This window comes from Aethalodelphis obliquidens, unplaced genomic scaffold (genome assembly GCF_003676395.1).
Source record: "Aethalodelphis obliquidens isolate GAN/ISIS:26980383/991018 unplaced genomic scaffold, ASM367639v1 scaffold35, whole genome shotgun sequence".
NCBI lineage: Eukaryota > Metazoa > Chordata > Mammalia > Artiodactyla > Delphinidae > Aethalodelphis > Aethalodelphis obliquidens.
This window is the reverse complement of record NW_020837979.1, coordinates 5773369-5790444: the sequence shown is the minus strand read 5'-3', so window position 1 is coordinate 5790444 and position 17076 is coordinate 5773369. Positions and strand designations below refer to the sequence as shown.

Genomic DNA, 17076 nt, shown 5'->3' with positions numbered 1-17076 from the left:
ATGTACCACAATGTTCACTGCTGCGCTATTTACAATAGCCAGGACATGGAAGCAACCCAAGTGTCCATCGACAGATGAATGGATAAAGAAGATGTGACACATATATACAATGGAATATTGCTCAGCCATAAAAAGAAACGGAATTGAGTTATTTGTAGTGAGGTGGATGGACCTAGAGTCTGTCATACAGAGTGAAGTAAGTCAGAAAGAGAAAAACAAATACCGTACGCTAACACATATATATGGAATCTAAAAAAAAAGGTTCTTATGAACCTAGGTACAGGTTAGGAATAAAGACGCAGACATAGAGAATGGACTTGAGGATACGGGGAGCGGGAAGGGTAAGCTGGGAGTGGCATGGACATATATACACTACCAAATGTAAAATAGGTAGCTAGTGGGAAGCAGCCGCATAGCACAGGGAGATCAGCTCGGTGCTTTGTGACCACCTAGAGGGGTGGGATAGGGAGGGTGGGAGGGAGGGAGACGCAAGAGGGAGGAGATATGGGAACATATGTATATGTATAACTGATTCACTTTGTTATAAAACAGAAACTAACACACCATTGTAAAGCAATTATACTCCAATAAAGATGTTTTAAAAAAAAAAAGGAGGAGGAGTGTAAACAGATTGCCTCCCTGCATTACTCGTGACAACCCGACCCCAGCAGACTGGGAAGACCTCAACAGTAATTGTCACACTTTGTGTGTTAGGGATTCTGTACTGAACTGTACATGTGTTAAAATAGACGTGTGTGTACATACGTGTACATACATGTGTAATATGCAGTACCTCAAATGATTGCCATCAAAAAACAAATTTTCTCAAAATTAAGCTTGACGAGGGATTACTGAAAACAGAATGTAGATAAAGAAGCCCTAATAAGAAGACTTACAATCATGGCTTTCCCACAGCCCATCAGAGGGTGAAAGGAAAATACTGGAAGCAGAACGCCTGCCAACCCCAGAAGGCCAGCGTCAGATCTGCGGCTACGTGGACGCTTAGCGCGCAAACACACAGCGGTTGTGTCACCCGAGACCCGCTCCCCAGACAAGCCGTGAGACGGGGCTCCGGCTTTCATGCGCTGAGTTCAGTCGTCGCAGGAGAGATGGATGTTGTTTGCTTCGGCATTTTTGCCAAAGCAAATGTTTACGGAGTGATTTTTGCCTCTAAATCAGAAACGGCCAGTTTTACTGATGGTCGTGGGGCCGCTTTTAACGCTGGCTTTTGTGTGAAAAGCAAAGTTGAGGACTTGCAGTGCCTCAAGTTAAATTTTATTTAAAAATCAAGGACTGGCATTAACTGTAGCTGGGAAGCTGGGAGGCCAACTGGAAAGCGAGTGCTGTGCCAGGGCTGGTGCCACGGCCAGACGGGGGTCCATGTAGAACGCATGGTGGTGGAGGGGGCCCGGGGATGCCGCAGCCCATGGCCCAACACTCCCCATCCCAGTGCTTCCTTATCGTGACCCTCCTGAATCCTTGGGAGACTAGGAAGGCGGGTTTCAGGTTTGGCTCAGAGATTTTACGTTGTCCACAGGCATCCTTTTTTCAGCGAGTCCCAGTCACTGTTCCTGTTCATCACACCTGAACTGTGTGTAGGGTCTGGTTTCTACGCATCGCCAGTTTGGCTGAAGGTCTGTGGGGAAGGATGTAGACGGCGCTCCGCTTACCCTTAATGAGAGCCTTCCTTTACAGGGGTCACCATGTACAGATCCCGTTTTGTGCCCTCACGACCTGAGGAGAGGTAGCTGTCTGAGACCTGTGTGACTGTCTCCTTACACCGCCTTTTAGCGGCATTAGTCACAGCTGCTTGTCGAGCTGTTAGTGAAACGGTGTTGTTGGGTCACAAGGGAGAGAGCCCAGCCTTGGGATGGGAGTAGCGCCTGCTCGCCGCAACTGGAGAAAGCCCGCGACCAGCAGCAGCGAAGATCCAACGCAGCCAAAACTAAATAAATTAAATAAATTAAAACAAACAAAAATCAATGGCATGTGAAGGACTTTAAATAGCTTTTCTGTCTTTCCTCCTGCAAGTCTAAACGCAGGAATGGGAAATTATGGACGCTAGGGTGTTGCATATTTAAATACAGCTGGACCATTTTCATCCAACAGTGAAGAAACGCTTTTGGTGCACCTATTTTATATCTTTGCCATTTTGCCCATCCTTATGTGAGTCTCTTCCATCTGGGCGCTCTTATAGCTCCTACTAAGTATCTAATTCATACAGAACTCCCTAGGTTCCGCTTTGTAATGTGATCATTGCTGTACAGCTCTCTCTCGTAGACTCTACCCTCCCTGAAGGCACACTTTGGCCCTAAAGCACATCTTAATTTGTCACACTCCCTGACCTGAGCTGAACACAGCCCAGCACTGAGGAATTGCAAGAAATGAATGAATGAAAACCTTTCTACTGCATTAAGCCTGGTCTTGTGAAAATGCTTTGCTGAGATGTTGTCAAGATGGGATGCGTATTGCACTTGAAATATCAGAAGCTAGGTGCTTAGTTGGGAATTTGGTTGACTTACATTATTATGACTTAGCATCATATTTCTTTGGAAGTTATAAATAATTCAGAGCACATGTGGGATTCCTTTTATCTTTTCTGGCTTGTTGATTTGTGGGTAGTTTTTTTAAATTAATTAATTTTATTTATTTATTTATTTTTGGCTGCGTTGGGTCTTCGTTGCTGCGCACGGACTTTCTCTAGTTTTGGCGAGCGGGGGCTACTCTTTGTTGCGGTGCGCGGGCTTCTCGTTGCAGTGGCTTCTCTTGTTGCGGAGCATGGGTTCTAGGCGTGTGGGCTTCAGTAGCTGTGGCACGCGGGCTCGGTAGTTGTGGCTCGCGGGTTTAGTTACTCTGTGGCATGTGGGATCTTCCTGGACCAGGGATCGAACCCATGTCCCCGGCATTGGCAGGCGGATTCTTAACCACTGTGCCACGAGGGAAGTCCCTTGTGGGTAGTTATTGGGCGAATAAAATATGAAAAGAGGAACGAGGTCTTATCTGAATGTCAGCTCCACATTTTGTGGTTATTGTTTAGTAATTATCAAGTTACCTTAAATCCTAGAGTCAGTGGTCCATCGAGATAAAACATTAGGAGTATATCTGAATTGCTCATAAACTTCCTTGATATTTTCCAAAATATTGTGATATAATAAGATTCTCTGCCTCTGAAGAAGATATAAATAAAACCTCTACAGCATCTGATGGTGATGAGTTGAGAATGAATTTCCCATATGACCAGCTAGCAGCTCCCTGGAATAAATAATTCCCTGGGAGCCCAGCTTTAGAACATAGGCCAAGCCATTTCTGAGGCAGAGGGAAGATGACATTGAAAAATGGTTGCCGAGTCATTTATATTGTTCATTCATCTACATAACCAAAAAAATGTAGCATAGCACTGCTTTCTGCTGTAAAGAGACTGCTAAGCGTTTCAGGCAACTGTCAAGGCTTGTGAACGGGATTTACAGTGAAGGTAAAGAGCAGACGTTCTCAAAGTTATTGATCTTGGGACCTCTTTATACTCTTGAAAACTGTTGAGCGTCCCCCAGTTTTTGTTTATGTGGCTTGTATCCATGGATATTTACCATCTTGGAAATTAAAACTGAGAAACATTTAAAATAATTTTTAATTCATTAAATAATAGTGAACCTGAGAAAACCATAATTCAAAAAGAGTCATGTACCACAGTGTTCACTGCAGCTCTGTTTACAATAGCCAGGACATGGAAGCAACCCAAGTGTCCGTCGACAGATGAATGGATAAAGAAAATGTGGCAATATATACAATGGAATATTACTCAGCCATAAAAAGAAGTGAAATTGAGTTATTTGTAGTGAGGTGGATGGACCTAGAGACTGTCACACAGAATGAAGTCAGTCAGAAAGAGAAAAACAAATACTGTATGCTAACACATATATATGGAATCTAAAAACAAAAAAAAAGGTTCTGAAGAATCTAGGGGCAGGACATGAGTAAAGATGCAGATGTAGAGAATGGACTTGAGGACACAGGGAGGGGGAAGGGTAAGCTGGGATGAAGTGAGAGAGTGGCATGGACATATATACACTACCAAATGTAAAATAGATAGCTGGTGGGAAGCAGCCGCAGAGCACAGGGAGATCAGCTCGGTGCTTTGTGTCCACCTAGAGGGGTGGGATAGGGAGGGTGGGAGGGAGACGCAAGAGGGAGGAGATATGGGGATGTATGTATATGTACAGCTGATTCACTTTGTTATACAGCAGAAACTAACACACCATTGTAAAGCAATTATACTCCAATAAAGATGTTAAAAAATAAATAGTGAAAAGTGCATTGCATTCTAACATAAAAATACTGTGTTTCCTCAAACAGTATAATTTAGCGAGAACGGTGGCATCGTTTGAATTTTTGCAAATCTTTTTATTGTCACCAGAAGGGAGGTGTCACCTGTTAACATCCTCTGAAAGACTCCACTGCACACTCTTGAGAAAATGAGATTGAAAAAGACAAATAACGTCTATGTATTATTATAAAATAGTTTGGCTCTTCTGAAAAGGTCATGAGCACGCCAGGGGTCCCTGGTCCACTCTTTGAAAACTGCTAATGGAGAGCAGTTAGTTGAACCAGGATATTCTTGAACGTAAGAACCCTGAACTCAACTAAAAATCTGTTCTCCGTGCCAAAGTGTTGACAGTCCCTGTGAGGAAGTGTGCTCTGCTGCCTGCCCAGGCTGGTGTGATCCTTGGGCCACCTTCAACCTTCCCTCTGTCCTGGGGACACAGTCTGGCCTCCTGTCTGCTTAGGTGGTGTGAAAGCTCTACTGGCCTGCTCTTGTCCTCTGGGCAGCTCACGTGGTTCCCTGACCAGGGGTCACTGACATGTTCTGCTTTGTACACACGTCTGCTCAACTCGGGCAACCTGGTCACGCAGACCACCACCACGACGCCGATTGAAATAAGCAGGTGAGCTCTTGAACAAACAGAACCCTAGTCAAAAACCCAACCCTTTGGCCTGTGTCAGAGAAGAATCTAGAAAAGGGGCAGCTCCAGGAGCTTGGTGCTGTTCACTGAATCTTCAACCTCGTGCACAAGGTCATGCTTCCGCTTGACTTGGCAACCAAGGGCGCTCTGTATAGGAAGGACAACTGGCGTTTGGGGAACAAGGATCTCCTGTTTGGACCAAGACTTTGTAAGTTTTAGAAGGCCGGAACCCGAAGCAATGCTGCAGAGGGAGACCTTGAGCTGACTCCACATAGACCTGTTGACCTTCCCAAGTGCTTGCCTAGACTCTGGCCCTGATAACTGCATATTCCTGCCTCTTTACCGACTTTGACTCCGGCCAGTGACCCAACCCCCAGCCTGACTCCCCAGTGTCCCCTCCACCCCCTCATCTGTGTTCACACTCAGCTCTTCCCCTTATGAATGGACTGTTTCTCTCATTGCCTGGCATTGATCCCTGCTGTCTAAACACACAGTCAGCTGGAACGGAGCTGTGCCATCAGTCAGGGCTGGAAGATTGGACCTGGAGTGAGCAGCATGACAAAGGAGTTGAGGCCAGAAAGGATAACAGAGAACAATCGATCAATGCAAAGGATTCCTGTCTACCTTCTGCTTTTCTCTTTGAATGCTCCTGACACAGTTTGTCATGAGTCACTTGTTTACTCTGTGATTTCATTCCCCTCCCTGGAAAAAGAAATACTAGGGAAGTAGAGCTGAGTTCATTTTCCTCTTATCCAGCCCCCTTTCTGCTTTTTCCAGCAAAGCTTACCCCCATCCGCAGGCCCAGATATTTCCGTCAAGGAACCTCTACGTCCAGCAGCCTCAGAGTTAACCTGGCACGTTGAGATGAACACAGATGCTTGTGCTTTCTCTTTGAAAATCGTGTCTGAACCTGAATGCAGGATGATTAGGCTACTCACTTGCCAAATAGGACATATACCACAAAGTGTTCAGAATTATTACAGTAGTAATAGGGGTATTACTACTAAGTAGTAGGGGTATCGTTTTTGTTCATGTGCATCCCATCATTCAGGCATATTTACTGAGTGCTGTAATGTGCCAGACGTTGATACATCTGTAAACAAGACAAAGATTCCTGCTCTCATTGTACTTACATTCTAGGCAGTAACAAGTCGTCATCCATCCAATATTCTGGATGAAATAAATCTTTTCTCTAGATTCTCAGTGGTCACTTTGGTGGTTGTAGCTTCTGTACTGTTTCTTGTTTGCCTTGTGGGGAGATGTCCAGGGAGCTGAGTATGAGTGAGGAAAACAGAGCTTGTTCTCTTTGATGATATCAGGCACACTGTTCTAAAGGCAATAGCTTACAGATTAAGTTATTTTGTAACCAGCATGGTATCTGGTCACCTTACAACTAGTTGACTTTGAAATAGTTGCTCCAAACCCTCTGTTAGGAACACTGAAAAATAGCGTACTCTGACCTAAAAAAGCAACTTTCTAGATGGTCAATATTTGTTTTCTGTGTGCTTGAAAAGAGTGTTCAGTCTCCCATTATTGGGTGCAGTATTTCACGTATGTCCATTAGATCTCTGCCATTCGATGATGTTTTATATATACTAATTGTCGTATTGCCTGATATATCATTTATGGAATGAGATATGTCAAACATGTGAGTGTGATAGAAGAGTTGTCAATTTCTCCTTATAGTCCATTACTTTTTGCTTTATATATTTTGATGCTCTGTTGTTAGGTGCATACAAGTTTAGGGTTCTTTAATCTTCCAGGTGAATTGAAACTTATAATATTCTGTGACCCTCTCTTATTTCTAGTTGTGCTTATTGCCTTAAAGTCTATCTATCTGATATTAATAGAGGCACACCATATTTATTTTGTTAGTATTTAGCTGGGATTTATTTTTTCTCCTTTCACTTTTTAGTTCTCTGTCCTTACATTTCAGAAATGTTCTGGTAAACAACATTTCCTGTTTTCTTAATAAGCAAGTCTGATGATCACTTTTTTAAACTGGAGAGAACAGTCCATATCTTTATTATGATTACTGAGATATTTTAATTAATTTATTTTTTAAGAACTCTTTTTTTTAAAAAGTATTTATTTATTTATTTGGCTGCACCGGGTCTTAGTTGAGGCATGCGGGATCTTCGTTGCCACGTGCGGGATCTTCGTTGCCGCGTGTGGGATCTTTGTTGCGGCGTGTGGGATCTTTAGTTGCGGCGTGTGGGATCTAGTTCCCTGACCAGGGATCGAACCTGGGCCCCCTGCATTGGGAGTGTGGAGTCTTAGCTACTGGACCACCAGGGAAGTCCCTTAAATTTATTTTTAATCATTTTATAGTATACTTGATGTTTGTCCCACTTTCTGCTTCCTTTTTTCTCTTTTTCTTCCTCCTTTTGGATTTTTCTTTTTCACTTCATTACATTTTTCCCTCTAATTTGAATTTATAATGTCTGTGCCTCTGAGTTTAATGATTACTCTAGTATTCTAACGTGAATACTTACCAGAGTTCAATATTAATCATAGTTTTCTTCTTCCCACCGAACACAAGGACCTTAGAATGATTTATTACGTACATGCTCTTGTTATCCACCATTTTATTTCCATCTCTTTGCACCCTAAATGGGTCATTATTATTATTGTTATTATTAGTGTAAAGCACAGTATCTTTTCCCACCATTTCTTCTTGCCTCTTAGAACTCCCATCTGGGATAATTTCCCTTTATCTGAAGGATATCATTTAGAATTTAGTTTGGTGAGAGCTTGTTAGTGGAAACTCCTTTTTTTTCCTGCATCTGAAATCTCAATTTTATCTCAGTTCTTGAAAGACATTTTTGTTGGGTAAACAACTCTAGAATGATGGTTATGTTCTCTCATCACATTGAAGTTAATATTTTCCTGTTATCTGGCCTCCACTGTTGTGCTTGCAAAGTCTGGCACCAATCCAGTTGTTGTTCCTTTTTAGGTGTTCAATGTTTTCTGTGTCTGGCTTCATGTAAGATCATCTCTTTGGCTTTGGTAGTCTGCAGTTTCATGGTGATTGTCTCTAGGAGTAGATACATTCTTATTTATTCCACTTAGGATCATTGGGCTTCCTGAATCTAAAGATTCATGTTTTTCATAAATTTTGGAAATTTTTCTTTTGAATATTTCCTGTTCACCATTCTCTCCAGTATCTCTTACTAGAACCAGTTTGACATGTATTAGATCTCTGTCTGGCAGACCTCATTGCCCTCTGTAGCTCTTAAATTACCTTTTCTGTTTTCCGTCTTTTTGTCCCTCTATTCTGCAGTCTAGATCATTTCTTCAGATCTGTCTTAAACTTTACTGATTCTTGCTCCACCTGTGTCTCAACTTAATCTTAACCAGTCCATTGGGTAATTTAAATGATTATATTCTTATTCTTTCTTCCTTTGTCAGAATTTCAAAATGTTTTGTCTTCCTTTTTAGTAATTCCTTGTTCCTTGTTTTTATCTTCAGGCCTCTTGTTTATATCTTTATACATAGTAAACATACTCATTTTATAGTTTAGGTGTGATCCCTCCAATACTTGGAATCATTGCCAATCTGATGATGCTCTTTATTGTTTCTGCAGGTGTCCTTTTTCCTTGCACGTTTTGTAAATTTTGACTGGGCTCGTATCCCTTGGAACTTGATCTGTGAACATTTTTTGAGGCTTGGGTTAAGGTTACTTTCCTCTACAGAGGATTTGGGTTTGTTCTGCTCTGCACCTGAGTCCTGCCAACCTGAAACCACTTAAATTCTCTTATAGATTTTCAAATCACACAAGTGGAATTTGGGCCTGAAACCTATGTGAAGACCATCTTGTGATTATGACTGTTTGGAAGAGATGATTTTTCTCCTTGGGATTGAAAAATGCAAATTCCTTCCTGTCCCTTCTGTGTAATCCTTCTCATTCCCATCCACACTGATCATAGCCCTCCTTAGCTTTATGCAAGGGTCTCCTATTGGATTCCCAACACGGACAGGCTGTGTCTCTTTCCTTCTGCCTCATCCTACACAGTGTCATATCAAAGGTCAAGGTCACCAGGGTTCACCTCCTAGGAGAACCCAGCTTCAGCCTCATTTACTCCCAGGACCCCTACCTCCACTCTGTGTTTGGCCTGTACAGACTCCTGTTTTCTTATCAGCTCAGCAGTGATTTGGATATTCTTTTTTATCCTTCATTTTTAGTTGACTTCAGCAGAGGGTTGTCCAAAGTATCTGGAATTAGAACCATGTACGGTTAATCCGCGTTCTCTACTGTGAAGGCCAAGGGTCGCCATCTTGTCTCTCGCAGATGCCTCTTCCATCCAGTTGCTCAACCGAAGGGTGGCGTGGACGGGCCCCGTCTTCTTCCACATCCTTGGTCCTTCAACACCCGCAGCCCAGCCATCACTCTAGTGAGAGGGGCTGTACGGACACCAGCAGACATGGATGTGGCAAAGGGTGATGCTGCAGACGTCTCCAGGTGACGATTCCTGCAGGGGCCCCGTGCTTCCTTCTGTGCCTCTGAATTGAGCTGTGTGACCCTTAGTGGCACCTTGGACTTTGGAAGGGTCACGTCCTGTATCACTCAGGCCCGAGATCAATGACTCTTTGCTCTTTGTCACTGCTGTTCTGGCAGCCTCCTCCCAGGAGAGGCTAGTGTCCTGCCACACTGCCCCAGGCATCCTGTCACCCCTTTTCAGCACCCCGCCCCCCGGCTCTAAGGCAGGGGCTGGCATACAGCCTGCAGCTGCATCTCACTCACAGCCTGTTTTTGTAAATAAAGTTTTATTGGGACACAGCCATGCCCGTTTGTTTTGCACCGTAATGTCCCACCCACAAAATTGAAAATATTTACTATCTATCCCTTTACGGAAAGCATTTGCTGGCCCTGCTCTGAGGCCTCACTAGGCTACTCTCCCCTCCTTCAGCTCCTCCCTGAAGCATCCTGTATCCAGATGCCCCTTCTGCATTACCTGCACTCACAGCCCCACCAGCTCAAGCCTTGCTCCCCCGATGGCTCCCTCCTCTCCTAAGCCTGGTCCTCATTTGCCCTTTGAAACACTAGAAATGCATCTCTGCTTGTTAAAAGACAGTGCGTGTTGTGCCCTGAGAAACCGTCCCTTAATGAAGTTAGACTCCGATAGTTTTTGTGCTCCATCAGGAGCCTTCCTCCACCCTGGAATGGGTCTTCAGTTTCAGACCTTTTGGGGAAGACAGCTATCTTGCCTCCATCTACTTACATATTCACGGCAAATACACGTTTCAAGCAGCAGACATAGTCTTGGAAATAAGACAACAACAAACATGTAAAACACTATTTTAGTGAAGTTAAATAGCACTTAATGGCATTAGAGGAGCTTTTCTTTTAAGGCAAAATCTTGAACAGAGGAGAATTAATTTATACCGAAAACAATGCCTGTTTTGCAGAAGAGGCTCATCTATATCTGAAAGAACACAGGCCGTTGATGGCCTCATGGCCAGGAGCATGGACTGTGGAGCCAGACCGCTTGGTGGCAGTGCCACTAACTAGCTGGTGACCGTGGACAAGTCTCTTAGTCTTTCCGTGCCTCAGTTTCCTCATCTGGGTAAAGGGGTCAGAGGACCACTAACATGATAAAATGAGATCAAATGTATTAAAGTACCTAGAACAGTACGTGGAACCTAGGAGGCCTTCACGTGTTAGCCACTATCATGTTATTTAATTTTTCTGACCTTGTGTTTCCTCATCTGTAAAATGGACATCACAATAACAAACTTCTGTTTTGTTTGAGGAGTAACCGTGATGGGTTCAAAGCACCAAAACAGGGCAAATAAGTGGTAGACAGATACTATTTTTTCAGGTTTCATTAATATTGATAATTGTCCCATATCTCTTTTTCCCTGCTGAGGCTATCTGTAAGTTCCTTTTTTAAAAAAATGGATTCTAGAAACATCCTCAGTATGGTGGGCCTTCAGTGACTGCTTTTGGCTTGTTCTGTGGCTGAACACTGCATGAGAAGCCCAGAAAGGTGACTGTTACCTTTTCTACCAACTCTGTTTACCCAACACTCAGCCACCACCTCCAGGAAGCCATCCCAGATTTCTAAGCCCCACCACCTTGGCGCTTCTGTTACATCACACAATGACTTTATCTGTCTGCAGAGACAGAGACAGAATTATTTGTCTGCATATCTGTTGTGACTGGCAGACTATGTTCCAGTAGGTACCAAAGACCTACTGGTTCTGTGCACACAAAAAAATTAACAAATGAACAGATGCCAATTAAAAGTTCTTTGAGAATACACAATGAATATACCTATCTTTAAGAATTGTTCAGTATGGCTCATTTTCTCAACACAATTTCAATCTTGCAAGAGTACGCTATGAATAGATGCCTTTTTTTCTACCTGACTCCAAATTGCAGAGTTAATGGAAATACGCACACAAGATCACCAGTGATATATATACGCCAGTTCAGCCATGTTGTCCTTTAAGCTTCCGTGTTTTCTTCTATTCTTTACATTTTGTTCAAATGCCACTTCACTTATTAATGTCACCTCTAAATATTTTAGAATTATGTTATTAAGTGTTTAATTTTATCATAATTCAACGGGGATTTGTTTGGTTTACACAATAAGCAGGGTTCCTGGACCCACGTCATGGAAGGTCTGAGTAAACTCATAATCCCAGTCACCACCCTTTATATAGGTGTTGTGTCTTCTCTGTTGCTCCTTGTTGGAACTTTCTACAGCTTTATAGAGCTTCAGAAGTGCTTAAGGACAGAAAGTAGCTTCACAGTTCAGTGAACCTGAAAAATGGGAGGGGCCTCTGGTTGCTTTTTATCAGAGGGCGGTTTTAAATATGTAATCAAGGCTTGATTGTCCAGCAAGTAGAGGAGAGTAGTGGAATAAAACCCGCACAGTGGAGTGTGACAAAGATTGATTACACTTGAACTTGCCATGTGCTGAGCACCCCACCCAGGTGGGCCTCACCCAGGCTGGAGGCATGGTTTCTGCTTCAGCAGAGAAACTTGCAATTCTTGTATAGCAATTACGATTTTAAGAGATAAAAATAAAGTAAGACATCAGTTTTCTGCAAGCTCTCTTCCAGCCCTGCAGTGTGGTAAAGGCAGGGAACGCCCAGAACCCTGGGGCTCTTCACCACAGGCTGGCTGCTAACCTAGAATTTCGGGTGCTCTAATACCAGGTTCCAGGCCACAGCCCCAAGCGGGGTGGATAGACTCTTGTGACCATGTGGTGGGCCTCCTGCTGGATAATTTGTCAAGTTTGTAGTTATTGAAACTGAGTTTGGAATCCTGGACATGCTGGCAGGTTGAAAAGAGTTCTTTTCATCATTAGTAGAATCAAAACTGTAAGCACGCATGGCGTATACACACACACACAGGGGAATATTATGCAGCCATGAAAAGGAAGGAAATTCTGACTCATGCTGCAACATGGATGAACCATGAAGACATTGTGCATTTTGAATTATGGTTTTCTCAGGGTATATGCCCAGTAGTGGGATTGCTGGGTCATATGGTAGGTCTATTTTCAGTTTTTTAAGGAACCTCCATACTGTTCTCCATAGTGGCTGTATCAATTTACATTCCCACCAACAGTGCAAGAGGGTTCCCTTTTCTCCACACCTCTCCAGCATTTATTGTAGATTTTTTGGTGATAGCCATTTTGACTGGTGTGAGGTGATACCTCATTGTAGTTTTGATTTGCATTTCTCTAACAATTAATGATGTTGAGCATCTTTTCATGTGCTTCTTGGCCATCTGTATATCTTCTTTGGTGAAATGTCTATTTAGGTCTTCCACCCATTTTTGGATTGGGTTGTTTGTTTTTTTGATATTGAGCTGCATGAGCTGTTTGTATATTTTGGAGATTAATCCTTTGTCCATTGCTTCATTTGCAAATGTTTTCTCCCATTCTCAGGGCTGTCTTTTCATCTTGTTTATGGTTTCCTTTGCTTTGCAAAAGCTTTTAAGTTTCATTAGGTCCCATTTGCTTACTTTTGGTTTTATTTTCATTACTCTAGGAGATGGGTCATAATTCAAAAAGTCACATGTACCCCAGTGTTCATTGCAGCACTATTTACAATAGCCAGGACATGGGAACAACCTAAGTGTCCATCGACAGATGAATGGATAAAGAAGATGTGGTACATATATATAATGGGATATTACTCAGCCATAAAAAGGAACGAAATTGGGTCATTTGTAGAGATGTGGATGGACCTAGAGTCTGTCATACAGAGTGAAGTAAGTCAGAAAGAGAAGAATATCGTATATTAATGCATATATGTGGAATCTAGAAAAACTGGTACAGGTGAGCCTATTTGCAGGACAGGAATAGAAACACAGAGGTAGAGAACGGACGTGTGGACACGGGGGTGGGAGGGGAGGGTGGGATGCATTGGGAGATTAGTTTTGACATAAATACAGTACCATGTGTAAAATAGATAGCTAGTGGGAATCTGCTGCATAGCACAGGGAGCTCAGCTCGGTGCTCTGTGATGACCTAGATGGGTGGGATGGGGGGAGTGGGAGGGACGTCCAAGAGGGAGGGGATATATGTATACACATAGCTGATTCACTTCATTGTACAGCAGAAACTAACACAACATTGTAAAGCAATTATACTCCAAAAAAAAAAGACATTGTGCTGAGTGAAAGAAGCCAGGGTTAAAAGGACAGTATTGCACAATCCCACCTGTACAAGGTTCCTAAGGTCTGTCAGGTTCATAAAAACACGAAGTTCCATGGTGGCTGCCAGTGGCCGGCGGGGAGTTAGTGCTTAATGGCTACAGAGTTTCAGTTTGGGGTACTGGAAGAGTTCCGGAGATGGATAGCGGTGATGGTTACACAACACCGTGAATGTGTACACTTAAAAAAGGCTAAGGTGGGAAATTGTATGTTATGTATATTTTACCGCAGTTGGAAAAAAAAAGCTTAAGAAGACACACACCCGACACTGGGGGATCACGCAGAGGTGGGTTTGAAGCCTCATTACTTGGGCTCTCAGAAGGGTGAGAAGGGACAGCTCCTTTCCTGAGGCTGGACAGAATCAGACCTGTGTGGTCCCTGGAAGCGTACACTTGTTGAGACCTGAAAGCGTGGGCAGGGCTGTGTTCTGCTGGCTTTGTAGACCGGAGGTGATTTACTTTGGCATTTTTAACAAAGATTTAAAGCTTATGGAATTTGCCAGTCGGCCTGGTCTGAAGGCCCCGGTTAAGCAGCGTGTACTCTTGTACTTAAATACAGAACAATGGCAGACGGCATAAAAGCTTTCCCAGGGCTATTTTCCCCTTGAAGTAACACAAAGGAAGATGGATGAGGCAAAAAACACCCACATGGAATCAAACACTGCGGAAAGCAAATTTCAAACCACATGATGTTAGCACAGAAGGGAAACGGAGACAGGTGAAAACCGTGTGAAGTGCAGAGGGTTCGCAAGTGAGGGCTCTTAACGCTGTTTTTAGCACCCACAATGCTATAAATCCTGTTTTTCCGTGACACTCCGGTGAATTGAATTATTTGCGTTTCTCTGCTTTCACCACACTAATTGTTGGGTTTGATGGAATCAGAGCAGGCCTGCCTGAGCAGCAGCTGACCTCAGACAGAGAGGCCTACTTTGGGGTCAGCGGGGCGTTGCTGGTTCGTTGATCTGGTCCTTATAGTGACACACTGGAGCCACAGATGCACTTTTCAGCATTTCTCCAGGGCAGACAGGACAATTGAAAGTTTTGCACCAAAGCTCGTGGCTGGTACCATTTTGGGGGGCCAGAATGAGCTGCGTGGAGAAATGTGTGGTCCCAGGCCGGCCCCTCGGGGCACCTCCGCTGCTCTGGACATGCGGTCAGCGGGTGTCACTGCTGCGCTCCCTTCTGCTAGGCCCTCAGGGCACGTGAACTCAGGTGTTGGCCTCTTTGGACCTGGCGCTCTGAGGAGGCTGTGTGTCTGAATCTCTCGGGGGCCCGGCACTCTGTATTTTAGTGGCGCTCCGGCTTAGTTCTGCCGCCCAGGCAGATCTGGGAAGCACAGCTTTTATCAGTTCTCTTCCATCAGTGGTAGCAAATAAAGAGCTTAAATGGGAAGCTGGTGCATGATGGGTGGAGAGGCTGGGAGGGAAGGGCGGTTACGAGGGGCGATGGGCCTGCGTGCTGGTGGCACAGCTCAGCTCTCTTAGGAAAGCCACACGGCGCTGGCATCCGTCTCCTCGGCCGTCTCACCTGTCTGGAACACACAGCCAGACAGGGCACAGGACCACCCCTGCTGAGCTCCTCAGGCCTTGGAGGTGGAGGAGGTCACCTGCTCTCCGGGGCTCAGGGAAGAAGTGCTGTGAAGGTGGGCAGAGAAGCTGATGGCAGAATAAAGAGGCTTGGCCTTCCAGGTGCACTTGACTTTGTACCCGGTCCCCCGTCAGGAGCCCCTCACCCCGAACATCACTCATCACCATCATCTTGATGACCCTGAGCCACCAGGCAGAGGGGACAGTTATGTTCACTTCACCCCGCGGAGGCAGACAGGGAGGTGCGAGATCGCTGTGGGAATTGCTACATCCAACATGGATAAAATAATAAGAGAACTTTCTGGACCAGTTTGGCTCTGAGAAAGGTTTGTTCTCCTACACAGCTGAGCCGCGTAAGGGCTGGCACATCTGAAATTCATCAGCCTCCCCGCCCCTGGGTGGGCTCTGCAGCCCCGCGCCTTCCCCGGGACTCTTATTTGAGAACTGCAGGGACCGTCTCACTATTTCACAGGGCCCTGCATCCGCGTTTTCTGACGCTTTTGCAATCTGTGGTCATCGCTCCAACCTCCAGCGGTGACTGTGCCATGAGTCTTGATCCAACACCCTTCCTGACATGTCTTAGGGAGTTCCATCGTCTTCCTAAGATGCAGCTTTACCTTCAGTTGGTGAACCCTCCTGATTTTACTCCAGCTTGTAAGAAGCGTACAGTACCAGAGACCAAGGGAAACAGATTTATCAAACAGGGCTGAAACACAGTGGAATACTCTTACAGCCTGGGGACTTCAGAATTTGTAAATTACCGGTGGTAGAGCTGAGCCCAGAACGCTGTGTGTTTGTGGACCCTCTGGACTCCGATGCTGATTGCAAAAAGTGGTGACGACTCGGAGTTACCCAGCGTCCGTGGAAGGTTCTTTGGCAGCAGCTGAGATGGGCGGCCGGCAACAGAGGACGGTCTCCAAGGACTGGGTCAGTGCACGTGGCCGTGCAGGGGTCAGTGGCCCCCGGGCTCCAGATGCCAAGGAAGGCTGCGCAGGGGGGAAGAAAGGATCTAGAGGGCTGTCCCAGGAGCTCCGCAAGGAGACGGGAGCAAGATATTTATGCCTAATCAAGACTTCTACGGGCCGAGAGGAGATGGCGTCCCCATAACAAAATAGGCATGCTTTGGAAACAGCTGAGAACCCAGGAAACGAGTGGCTCATCTTTCCAGCGTTGGGTGAAAACATGGGAAGGATCCACAGCCATAAGCTAGGGGAAAACCCCTACCTGAACAAAGAAACAAGAGAGATGTGGCTGCGTCATTTCTCCTTTAGAAGGATCACCTGGCTTGAGCCGTCAGTGGAAATGTACATTAGGCTCAATAGAAATACACACCTTCCGTGATCTGCCAACAGTATCCAGGTAACAGCCTTGCTTTGTTGCAAGAAATGTTTGCTAATGTTGTTGGTGTTGAGTTTGTCGATTCTCATTGACACCCAGCTCTAAGGGCGTGATGTTTACTTGTCTGAAGTTTATCCGAGTTCAAATAATATAACCTGGGTTTTAAATGCTCACCACTGATTTTTTAAAAAGGTATTGTGGGGCTTCCCTGGTGGCGCAGTGGTTGAGAGTCCACCTGCCGATGCAGGGGACGCGGGTTCATGCCCCGGTCCAGGAAGATCCCACATGCCGTGGAGGGGCTGGACCCGTGAGCCATGGCCGCTGAGCCTGTGCGTCCGGAGCCTGTGCTCCGCAACGGGAGAGGTCACAGCAGTGAGAGGCCCGCGTACTGCTAAAAAAAAAAAAAAAAAAAAAGGTATTGTGAATTTTTTAGAGGAAAATGCCCTCTAACCCTTTTCATGGAAGTCAGTAGAAAGTCTGGGGCACGTATGGGTAGATAGGAATAACTTGCTTCTTTGATA

At 44.8% G+C, this 17076-nt stretch overlaps 1 protein-coding gene across 8 annotated transcripts in view; it reads left to right on the top strand.

Annotated features, from left to right (window-relative positions):
• Positions 1–17076, top strand: part of NPAS2 (neuronal PAS domain protein 2) — a 181034-nt gene that overhangs the window by 37714 nt on the left and 126244 nt on the right. For 4 of the 8 annotated variants that reach the window (XM_027128807.1, XM_027128804.1, XM_027128802.1 and 1 more), the window contains exon 2: positions 9144–9420. The exons of the other annotated variants lie outside the window; for them this stretch is intronic. In XM_027128807.1, the coding sequence (XP_026984608.1) occupies positions 9383–9420 (38 nt within the window). In that variant the 5' untranslated portion in view covers positions 9144–9382. The remainder of the gene's footprint in view (positions 1–9143; positions 9421–17076) is intronic. 8 annotated transcript variants of the gene reach the window in all.